Source organism: Phocoena phocoena, chromosome 5 (genome assembly GCF_963924675.1).
Source record: "Phocoena phocoena chromosome 5, mPhoPho1.1, whole genome shotgun sequence".
Lineage (NCBI taxonomy): Eukaryota > Metazoa > Chordata > Mammalia > Artiodactyla > Phocoenidae > Phocoena > Phocoena phocoena.
Window position 1 is genome coordinate 8,287,775 of NC_089223.1, and position 12,422 is coordinate 8,300,196.

General features: G+C 37.2%; 1 protein-coding gene across 1 annotated transcript in view; it reads right to left on the reverse strand.

Moving 5' to 3' along the window:
- Window positions 1-12,422, reverse strand: part of FAM13A (family with sequence similarity 13 member A) — a 306,916-nt gene that overhangs the window by 267,951 nt on the left and 26,543 nt on the right. Inside the window, exon 3 of the mRNA XM_065878125.1 lies at window positions 7,988-8,165. Within this exon, the coding sequence (XP_065734197.1) occupies window positions 7,988-8,165 (178 nt within the window). The remainder of the gene's footprint in view (window positions 1-7,987; window positions 8,166-12,422) is intronic.

Below are 12,422 nucleotides of genomic sequence, written 5' to 3' on the forward strand. Positions count from 1 at the left end.
AAAGGCAACTGGAAAGTCAATTAACACAATTAGAAGTGATGGGTGATTGATAACGCAGAAGTACAGGCAATGAAGTAACCACGGGAAAGGGCTGGTCCGGGTTTCAGCAGAGAAAGACCAAACTTTCCACTCACCCATTCTTTAATTGCCAAAAACATGTTTATGGAGGATGACGATAATATATACAATTGTGCTAAAAATTACATGAACTTGCAGTTTATAAATAGATATGTCAACAGCTTATAAATATATAAGAATGTGAGACTAGGGCTTGGGCTTAATTTTTTTAAAAGATCAACCATCTACATTTTTCAATCCAAATGACCAATTTCCCAAAAGTAACATTTGGGCTACAAACCAAACAAAGCTTCTTAGTAGCAGTTAGCAGGTAAGATGACAGCAACATTGTAGGCTTATCTGGTTACACATCCTGTTTATGTCTACAAATTTAGCTGATCTCATCTAATATTAACTGATGTCCAAATACCTAATTATGCGCACACACACACACACACACACACACACACACACACATCATGTAACCACAGGTTATAAGTTAGTGACTTGGTACCGTTAACTTACTGTATTATTTTGTTTTCAACATTTGAAAGAGGCCAATAGCAGCTTTAAAACCATTTTTATGGTATCTCTAAGCAAAAACATAATATTTCCGATAGAAGCACATGTGGAAGGCCTTATCATTCAAAATCTAAAATTGATTGATCTCTTTAAGCTTCAGAAATACCCATATTACTGATTACCTTATTAACACTGAAACATCTGTTTTAAGGGACAGGATTAACTTCCTGATCTATAGACAAAAGGCAAAGGAAGCATAGGGATGAAGCAGAGTTTGATCAAAATGGCTTACTCATCCGTAGCAATTAGCAGATTTGTTTTAATTACTGGATATTAAATTTTGATGTTATTGATATTATTAAATGATGGAAACTGAGTCTACACAATGAGTTTAATACAGAGTGTCAAGAATATTAAACAACCAAAAAAAAAAAAAAACTCAGCTAAAGCATCATTAGGGGGTCTTTGGTCTCTTCATCAATGTCTATTTAACAAATAGATTTTTAAATTAATAATAAGAGTAAATACAAATATTTAGCTTTTTCTAACATTCTCAGCTTTGAATACTTTTTCTCAAAGGAAACTTCAAACTCAAAGGACTCCTATAATAATACCGGGGAGGTAAAATGTTTACAGTGAACTTGCTGTTTATGAGGAAATTAGGTTCCAAAGTCAGCATGTAAAAAAAAAAAACCATGCATAGCCAACATTATTCTTTAAAATTCTTAAAGTACAACACTCTCACCGTAACTTAAGAAAACAGATTTCTTCCTGTATTGGAGCAGCCTGCTGAGTCCTTAGGTGCACAGTGCCTTAGAGCAGATTCTCAAAAAACAAAAACAAAAACAAAAACCCGAGGCTGCGGCAAGGATGGGGATGTTGGTGCATAACTTTGGAAGTAGGGGACAGGTCAACATGGGCGGGGAAAAGAGGCAAGTGGGGATGTGAAACAATGAATAGTGCGCATAGCTATTTTGCAAAGAACACCAAGACACACAACAGTTTGTTTGAAAGATGCTGTTTGATGGCCTGGAATCCAGCAGGTGGGCTGCAAGGAGAGAGAAGCCATGGCATGCAGTATTCCATGGGAGGGTGAAAGAAGAGATCTAGCTGGTTTCCTCCCAACTCCTGTTCTGCATTGCTACGGTTCACTCAGAGGGACTTAACTGTTCTAGACTTTCAGGTTGCCTTATTCAGCCCCTCTGGCAGCCATCAGGAATTCAGATTCTAGTCCAGAGTCCAAAAGTGATGGGGGAAGCTCTGGGCAGGCGGCTGGTTGGCCCAGCTGCAAGGCGGCAGCCGAGGAGAAGGATCCAGCATTCCCAAGGCAGCTGAACAGTCAATCCCTGGTGGCAGATTCGTCTGGGAGGTGGATAGTGCCAAGGCAATCTGGGGAGACACACATCACAAGATGTGTGTCTGATAATTTGAAGAAGTTGGTTTGTATTTAGAAGTTTTACTGGACAAGAAAAAATATCTTCTTTAAATATTAAAAGGCATACTCAACACTGTATGATCATAATACATGTAAGAAGAAAGTGAAAACGAAGACAACTGAGGTAAACAAAATGTCACGTCTCTCATCTCACATTTCTAAGGAGCTCACTTCATTAAGCGGTATGATGGGCAAAATGTATAAAACCTGATCTTTCCCTTAATGCAATTGTAAATGTGTTCAGTTAAATGTACACACATTTCAACACCACTTTACCAATTGTCTACTATGCACCAGGGCTTTCTCTTATAGTCTCACTTAAGCTTCAAAGCAAACTCTATAGGTCCCATTTTACAGAAAACTTAACAGAAAAATAAATAACACAGAAGGTCGCACCTATCAAATGACAGAACAAGGACTAGAATAACATTCTTTTATTATGTCATGCTATCCAAACCATGGAAAATCCAGTACCCATTTTTTAATAATTATCAAAACTTAGGAAAGCAATTGCTTCTAATCTCTAAGAATAACATTCTTTAGGAGGACTTGTACTTGTCTTAGAAACTAGAATATTAGGGATCTCCCTAGAAAAACCATATACAACTTACAGTCCAAAGTTTGCTGAATTTTTCATAGAAAAATATGTATTACTGTACCGTAGTATATTATAAAAACATTATTATACAAATATAGTGAACTTTGTGGGCCTCACATGCCCCTTCACACCAGAAATATTCATTACCCCAGGTGCCGAGAGTGTCGCCTACTTATGACTCATAGCCAAGTCCCTCCCCTAAGATTACACCACCTCCCTGGGTACAGCTCACTTCCAGTGACTGATGGAGATGGGGTAAATGGACCAACCTCCTTGACTCAATTTAGGGTATCTCTGAAAAGCCATTCCAGCTTCTAAGTGACGCTGGGACTGAGTGAGGCCTTTGTTACCACTGTATAGCAGTTCAACTTCTGCCTAATCCTTCTTCCCTCCATCCCTTACAGGTATGGTTCCAAAGAGCACTACCCAATAAAACTCCTGCTTGAAACCTGAGTCTCAGGGCTTAGAACTTGGACAATCCAAACTATGACAAGAAGAGATACAATAATATTGAATGTGATGTGACAAAATGAGACTGAGAGATAATCAGAGTTTTAAATGTGTTTACTAGGGGAAAAAAGAGAGCAAAATAAATAAATATCCAACAAGAGAAAAAAAAAAACAAAACCCTGAGGACCTGATAGGAAAATGGGCAAAAACACGAACAAACACGTCGACAGAAAGATACACAAATGGCCCTTAAATATAAGATGTTCCACTTCATTTATAATAAAATATGTTAATATTTTTTATTAACTTAAAACTATGTTAGCACTAGCCATGAACAATCTGAAAATAAAATTAAGAAAACATATTTAGAATAGCATCTAAAAGAATACACATTGAAGAATAGATTTAACAAAAGAGTATGAAATTTGTGCTCAGGAAACAATAAAACATTGTTGAAAGAAATTAAAGAAGACATAAGTATGTAGAAAGACATCCCATGTTCATAGAATGGAAGATTCAATATTGTTAAGCTGGCAATACTCCCAAAATTGACCTACATATTCAAGAGAATTCCTATCAAAATACCAGCTGGCTTTCTTTTGCAGAAATTTACAATATGATCCTAAGATTTATATGGAAATGCAAGAGGCAATCTTGAAAAAGAAGAACAGAGTTGGAAGATGGACATTTCTTGATTTCAAAACTTACTAAGAAGCCATAGGAATCAAGACAGTGTGGTAACCGCATAAGAATAGATATATAATAGATCAATGGAATAAAACTGGAAGTCCATAAATAAACCCTAACCATATGTTTAACCAATTTCTGACAACAGTGCCAAGACAATTCAATGGAGAAAAACAGTCTTTTCAACAAATGGTACTGGGACAACTGCACCCAAAGGAATGGAGTTGCACTCCTTCCTTACATCACACAAAAATTAACTTCAAATTAACTCCACAGACTTACATGTAAGAGTTAAAACAATAAAGCTCTTAAAAAAGTCTTCATGGGTTAGGCAAAATCGTCTTAGATACAACACCAAAAGTGTAAGTGACAAAAGAAAAAACTAGATATATTGGACTTTATCAAAATTAAAAATTTTGTGTTTGAAAGGACACAATCAAGAAAATGAAAAGACAACTCATAGAATAGGAGAAAATATATGCAAATCCTGCATCTGATAAGGGACTTATATCCAAAATATAGAAAAGACTCTTACAACTCAATAATAAAGACAAAAAAATCCAACTAAAAATGGGCAGATGACCTGAATGGATGTTTTTCCAAAGATACACAAATGGCCAATAAGCACATGAAAAGATATTCAATGTCATTAGTTATCAGGGAGATGCAAATCAAAACCACAATGAGATACCACTTACCATGGAGACTCTAAACTTCCTCTGAAAGGGTAAATGTAATAGAAATATGGAAAACAGGAAAAAGCCATACAAACACCAGAAACAAACTCATGTATGTGTAGGAAGTTAATATGTGACTGAGTTGGCATTGTAAATTAGCAAAGAGATGTACTGCTCAATGAATGATTTGGTAACAATTAGCTATCTACTTGAAGAAAAATCAAACTGGATCCATATGTGATAGATACAAAAATAAATTCTAGGACCTCCCTGGTGGCACAGTGGTTGAGAATCTGCCTGCCAATGCAGGGGACACGGGTCTGAGCCCTGGTCCAGGAAGATCCCACATGCCGCGGACAACTACGCCGGTGCACCACAACTACTGAGCCTGTGCTCTAGAGCCTGCGAGCCACAACTACTGATCCCACATGACACAAGTACTGAAGCTCATGTACCTAGAGCTCGTGCTCTGCAACAAGAGAAGGCACAGCAGTGAGAAGCCCGCGCACCACAAGGCAGAGTAGCCCCCGCTCACTGCAACTAGAGAAAGCCCACACAGAGCAACAAAGACCCAACGCAGCCAAAAATAGATAATTAGTTAATTAAAAAATAAATAAAAAATAAATTCTAAATAAAGTAAAAACCTAATCATAAAAGCCTATAAATATGACAAAAGAAAAATGTTTTGTAATACCTTTATGATATTATTAGTATTAAGCAAGACATTATTAATATTAAAGACCTAAATTCTGATAAAAAGAGGAAGAGTTGACACATTAAGTAAATTAAAATCAAAAAAATTTATAAAGCACCATAAATAAAGCTAAAAGGCAAACAACAGAATGGGAGAAAATGTTTGTAATCTTTATAACGGACAAGAGACCTAAAGAACTTCTACAAAGCAATAAGGCAGGGTACATAAAGAGTCACACTCAGGATGTGCACTGCAACTGTTTTAGTAACAAAAAATCGACAACCTCAGTGCTCATCAATTGAGGGATAGTTAAGTTAGAATAAATTCACACTTTTAATAGCTAAAAGAATGAGGTATATAAATATTTTGTCATTAAAAGTTCTAGTGTTACCATAAAAACAATCAAGCTTCACAATATATGCATCTTAATCCCATTTATATTTAAAAATAGATTTATGGGACTTCCCCCTCAGTCCAGTGGTTAGGACTCCACCCTTCCACTGCAGAGGGCGGGTTCAAACCCTGGTTAGGGAACTAAGATCCTGCATGCCATGCAGCATGGCCAAAAAAAAAAAAAAAGATTTATGGCTATGTTCAAAAAGAAGCAGCAGGGGACACTTCCCTGGTGGTGCAGTGGTTAGGACTAGGTGCTTCTACTGCAGGGGGCACGGGTTCCATCCCTCATGGGGGAACTAAGATCCCACACGCTGCACAGCGTGACCACCCCGCCCAAAAGGATACGTATCTACCGGTATGTATTTTCCTGATTTTATCTCTAAAGAGAAGCGGTTGAAATGGGAGGAACTAATGGACGATACTTTTATTCTATATACCTCTACACTGTTTGAATATTTTACAGTGATAATATTACCCAATCATCTAAATTTAATAAGCCATAACTGGAAGTACATGTTGAAAACCTGGTAATTAAGAGTCACCAAGAAGCCCAGCTTCCAGAATACCAATCATATATTATTGGTATATTCCTTCCAGTTTTATTATTGTATATTTCATAACAATATCATTCTGTATCTAACATTTATAACCTTTAAAAAATAACATTTCATGAGGATTTCCCCTTTTCAGAAAAAAATCCTCCTCTATTGACCATATAATGTATACATTGTATTCACCTAAGTTATTGAAAAGTATTTCTTTTGTCTTTCAGTGGTTCATGGTGAGAGAACTGTCCTTAAATGGCAGGCTTTCTACTGATGATTTTTATAACAGTTATGGACTAACTGTGGTCATTGACCTAACTGTGGTCACAGGAACTGAAGTAACTATTTTCTTGTCCTAAATTGGCGAACTTCAAGTTCAAAATAAACCATCTCTCCCTCTTTGGACTCAATCAGATAAATGAGTACAGAACTTAGTAAGTTCTTAATAAACACTACCTGCTATAACTATTATACTCTGTTTCAGTGAGAAAAGTACCTAATAGTGACTTCAAAATCCAAAAGTTTAGAAATACACATCAGTTAGTAGATCACACCAATGTGAATGTACTTAATGCCATTGAACTGCATACTCAAAATGGTAAACTTTATATGATGTTTATTTTACCACAATAAAAAAAATTTGAAAAGCTATACTGATTAAAAGACCATATAACTCATTTCTTACTGGATATTATGATTGACTAATTGAAGCAGAAATTCCAGATCAAGCCCAATACAAGTCAGCAATGAAGTATGACCCATATGTCATTCGATAAACACTCTATTTACAAATTCATTTTCACCGCTTCTAGAATCTCGGGTTTCAAAATTACTCAACAGTTTTCTACTTACCTTTATTTCTTACACGTAGGTCACCCAAGGTTTACTCTGCAGATAAGTGTAAAAAAGAACAAATACAGTCTTTTTACTATCACAGGGCTCCTGAATAAGATGTTAGTGGAGCCCGTGTCTGAGACAGCTACTCACAAGACCCTAACATATCCTGTGCCATTATTTAAAATGTAAATCTCTAAGGTTACAAGGGGGATTAGTTATTCAAGGTAGAATTTCTCTCCACAGTCACTATGATCTAAGCCAGAGTTTATATTTAGAGTCATTCTGACGACTGTAATATTACTAGTTCCGGGCAGCTGAATGAGTCTGTAGATAAATGGAGTGGATAAGCAGATATACTATTTAAAAAACAAAACAAAACAAAACAAAAAAACTTGCTGAGAACTTCTGAGAGCTTTAAAGTGTCAGTGGTCTTTCTTTCTCTCTCCTTATAAGTAGAAGGAACATGTCTGATATCAGAGGTATTAATAGGAGAGTTAAAAGCAAAGTCTCTGGTTTACAAGGTCATAGTTCATGTATCAATGATTAAAGAGCTTTAAGGAATAACAGGGAAAACATAAAGTTTTACCAAAGTTCTGTGTCTAGAAATATAACACCTACCAAGGAGACTAGTTTATTTCTGGTCTATTCCTAGAAAGTAGATAAATGTAGCTGAGGTTACATTTTTCTCTCACTGACATATTCTGCTTGTTATTTTCCATCTATTAGCAATGATTTGAACTTTATCACTATTAAAAAAATTACATACTATATCAAACTCCTTCCCTTTTTTCTAATCAATGTTTAAGATTAGATTTATTTAAATGTCCATTTTAATCAAAGTAAAACTCATTTCCAGAATTTTAAATAAGGTTGTTTGAAACATTACAAATTACAGTTTCATAAAAAGGCATAGCTTCCTTCTTCAAAATTGGGATGAAAAAAAAGGCTAAAATGCCCAATACCAAAAATGGAACTTCTCCAACATAAATTGGTTGACTTTTTCGTCTGAAATATGTTTCTACATTGCAGTGATTTCAGGCAGTTGTAAAGGAAAAGGTGATATGTGATGATATTAACAGCAAAACTTACTGAAAGCAACTTGGCCCAAATACAGTGGCGAGATTGTGAACATTCATGCGGTTCTGCACATGGTGCTTGGCTACTTTTGTCAAGAATTGGCAAAGGTACTTGAGGAGGCAGTAGTGGGTGTCTGGCAGCTCTTTTATTAAGGCTCTTAAGCTACTCTCCTGAGCATCATTTCTGTCATCTGGAAAGAAAAAAGAACGAAAAATGTTCTCAGGCATATTTTACAGTAACAATAACAAAGATACACCGGTACAATACATTATAACACTTAATTCAGAAAATCATTCCCAGGGACTGAGATATAGCATTATAAAGAGGCATTTTTGCCTTTTCTTTGATCCTCAAGCATTTGACTTTAAAGAAAAACTAACTTATTCAAGACATCCTGAAAACCACAAGCTTTTTATTCAGTGCAGAAAATAGGTTACTATTTCAATTCTGTGTTTTCATGACACATATTAAGATAATGGTTGGGTTCTTATTCATAGTGGAATCTTCCATTTGACTTTTGTCTTCCAGTCTGTTAAAAACAAGAATCTCTTGGTTGAATAAAATTTGATACAAGAGACCTTCCAGGATTACCATGAGTGACACCAAACTTAGTAATCAGGAATCTGTGCACAGAGAAAACTGAAGGAAACTTTTAAGTTTTACACAGCTTTTTAATCACCCACGTCATATAGTTTAGAATTTGCTACGTGCCTCATACAAAAGCCTAATAACCTTGTATAAAGCCAAAAGTATCCAACGATGTGCCAGAATTCACAGGCAGACGTGTGAAAAGTTCTCCTCAGTTCTCAAAGATTTGTTTGTTTTGTCAATATTTAAATACAGTGAAGTTGCTATCTTAAGTAATTTTGTATACTACTTTCCATCAGAGGAAAATACAAATCTTTTACAGCAAATACTTAAGCGGAATAATGACGATCCATCCTTTAGACGGATGTGTAAGAGAATGAAAATTTAACCCAGTTATATTTAACACACATTGGATTCTTTAATTGAGATAGGCCAGCTGCTTTAGCCAGTCAAGAGTATAAGAAACAGAAAAGTGAAGCAAATAAGATGCAAAGGAAGAGGGCTGATGGTTAACACTGATTAGTCAGCATTACAAGATACATAGGCAACGTGCCATCACAGGAAACAAAAACACAGAAAACACACAGAAAGTCACAGACTGCTACTGAGTGTCTGCAGAGCACAGGATAAGAATGCAGGCTTGGGAGCCACTTTCTGGGTTAGATCCTGCTTTAGCCACCTACTACCTGTGTGGTCTCGGACTCTTCACTAAACTGTTTCCTTATTTGTAAGTGGTAATAGTAACTATCCAGTAGGGTTGTGATGAGGATTAAATGAGCTGACAGTCGTAGAGTACTTAAAGCAGAGTAGTTGACACATACTGAGTGCTATGTTAAGTATTTGTTACACAAACAAAATAACTTTTTGCTTTACCTTCATTAATTTGCTTTTATGAGCACACTGAGGTTTTAGTGAAATGTCTTTTAATATAAACCCTAATCCAAACCTAACCTTTATGAATATTAGAATAAGTGATGCTGTCAAAAATAGCAATGTCGGGCTTCCCTGATGGCGCAGTGGTTGAGAATCTGCCTGCCAATGCAGGGGACACGGGTTCAAGCCCTGGTCTGGGAAGATCCCACATGCCGTGGAGCAACTAGGCCCGTGAGCCACAACTACTGAGCCTGCGCGTCTGGAGCCTGTGCTCCCCAACAAGAGAGGCCGCGATAGTGAGAGGTCCGCGCACTGCAATGAAGAGTGGTCCCCATTTGCCGCAACTATAGAAAGCCCTTGCACAGAAACGAAGACCCAACCCAGCCAAAAATAAATAAATAAATTAAAAAATTTTTTTAAAAATATAAAAAAATAGCAGTGCCAAAAATGTGTAGATTTCAATCTTTGGTAGAATCATATTGGAGAACATTCTATTTATGATTAGAATAATTATTTCTTACTGATCACAAACAATGTGATTCAATAAACTATAATGTTTAGGGCAAAATAGATTTCTTGATTCTAGAAGTTTTTCATATTAACTTAAGTTACATTTAAAAAAGAAATCATATCCAAATACTTTGATAATCCATAAAGACATGTGTGGTATGTTGCATATGATGGCATTATTTTCCACTGTACTATGATCTTGCCTACCAGGAATACGTAAGAAATGGAAATAATTAAGTTTGGAGTGATTAAAAATGAACTGAAGGCTACCCATTTCTCATGCCTTTATATCATATAAATATGAACTAAGAGAAAATGCACTCCTATTTGTTTTTTTGTTTCTTTTTTATGGTGACTAATCCAAAGGGAGTCTGGATGCCTTCATGGGTGTGTGCTCTCATTCTAAAATTGTGGATTAATTCCCAGCGTTTCAGGGTACAAGCAACAGCTTTCCAACAGCCTTGACAATGCACCCCTGCCCTTCTTTCTGGCTCTGAAATGAAACCTCAAATCCTACGGCAGGCAATGCATGAAGACACAAGATCAAAAAAATATATTCAGAATAGTTAGGAATTTATGACATCTTTGAAAAAGAAGCAGTACTTTGATCATACTTCTAATATTCTGAAATACAGTGGATAATTTCCCAGGAAATAAAACTGATAAAAAAAATAGGAAGGGAGACATCTATTCAGAGAATCTCCAACTTAACAAAATACCATGAAATCCTTTATGGCATGAATGAAAGAATCGCTAAATATGTTTTCCAAAAGCAAAAATAAATGTGAGGGAAAAAATATATCTATCTCCTTCTACCCAAGAGCATTTCTGCTGCCTCTGATGGAAGACAGATTCACTGGTTCACTCGCTGGGTGAGGACACGAGTGTCCTCTACTTGGGCGGCTCTGACAGCAGCACATCACGTTTGGACCTTAAATATTCATAATTTACCTCCTGAATTTGTTCAAATACATCGACAGGGCTGTCAAGACCTTACTTTATTAGCATGACGTTTCTACTCGCCTCTTTCCATACGGATTAATTACGTGCTACCGTAATACTGAGAATCTGCCATGTGCACTGCGTTTCCAGAAACATGAGGTAAATATCACCATTATTGTCGGACTACAGCAACCCCCCAGACGAGATCTCCTACACGTAAGATTAATAACTGCTCCACACGTTTAGAGGGGGACTGTGGAAGAATGCCCAGCGTAGCACTCCGTGGGGGAGTGTGGGTATGAATGTGCCTAAGGAGATGCCTTCTGATGTTTTCCAGAAGCAAAATTCATAATAATTATTATTGCTTGCATTACTTTTTGATTCACTGGTACCTAAATATAATAAACAGTGTCATATTCATTCATGTTCTTGCATTTATATTGGTCATGACAATGTCTCCCTCAACGTCTCACAGCATGAACAAGCGTTAGCCATGCTTCTATCTTGGGCACATTGATTCCTAACGCATACTTATGGCACACTATGTGTGATGTTGATCACATGCTGTCTTCGTGTCTGATTGTCTCTAACACCAGGAATAGAGCACTGAACGAAATAAACATCATGCTTTTATTAAGCATATTCTACTTGGGGGGGAGACAGACAAAAATCAAGTAAATTTTTTTGATTTATGCTATGAAGTGCTATGAAGAAACATAAAGCAGGGTCGGGGGACTAAAGCAGAGCGACGCAGGAGTGAGGGATGGCGGGGAAGCCCTCTTAATGAGGTAGTGATTGTGTTTACCTTATCGAAGTCGAGAAGGCCTCTCGGCTGTGGTGACAACCGAGCACAGCTGAAGGAAAGAGCCAAGAGCATTCTAAGCAGCGGACACAGCAAGTGCTAGGGCCCTAAGTGGGTCCTGGGGCTGGGGCCAAGGGGTGGAAGGTGGGAGAGTGGTAGGACATGAAATCCAGGGACGGTGAGGGCAGACCACTACAGTCTTATAAGTCATGGGTTTTTTTTTCTCCCCCTATGTCAGGGTTCTGAGCTGTGGGGAGACTTGAAAGGACCACGCTGGCTGCTGTACTGAATCCCAACTGTGGGAGGCATAGCTGAACGCAGGGAGACTCTGGTTAGAGGACCACTGTGACACTCCCAGAGGAGAAAGGCCAGCTGGCCTGGACCAAGTTGCCAGTGGTAAGATGGTGAGACACGGGCAGATTCTGGATTGGGTTTCAGTGTGTCCTGTTTGTTTTACACATGAAAAATATGTGTACAGAATACTTATTCAATCATTCAACAAGTAGCTATTGAGTGACCACTCTATGTCAGGCACAATTCTAAACATTTGGGATACATCCGTAAACAAAACAGAAATCCCTGCCTTGATGGAACTTACATTCTCGTGGATGAGACATTAAGAAATAAACATAGTGATAGGGCTAGAAGAAACTGGGAGTACTGGCCAGGGTGAGGCGGGGTGACTGTAATTATAAGTAAGATTGTCAGGAAGGCCTAGTTGACAATGCATCT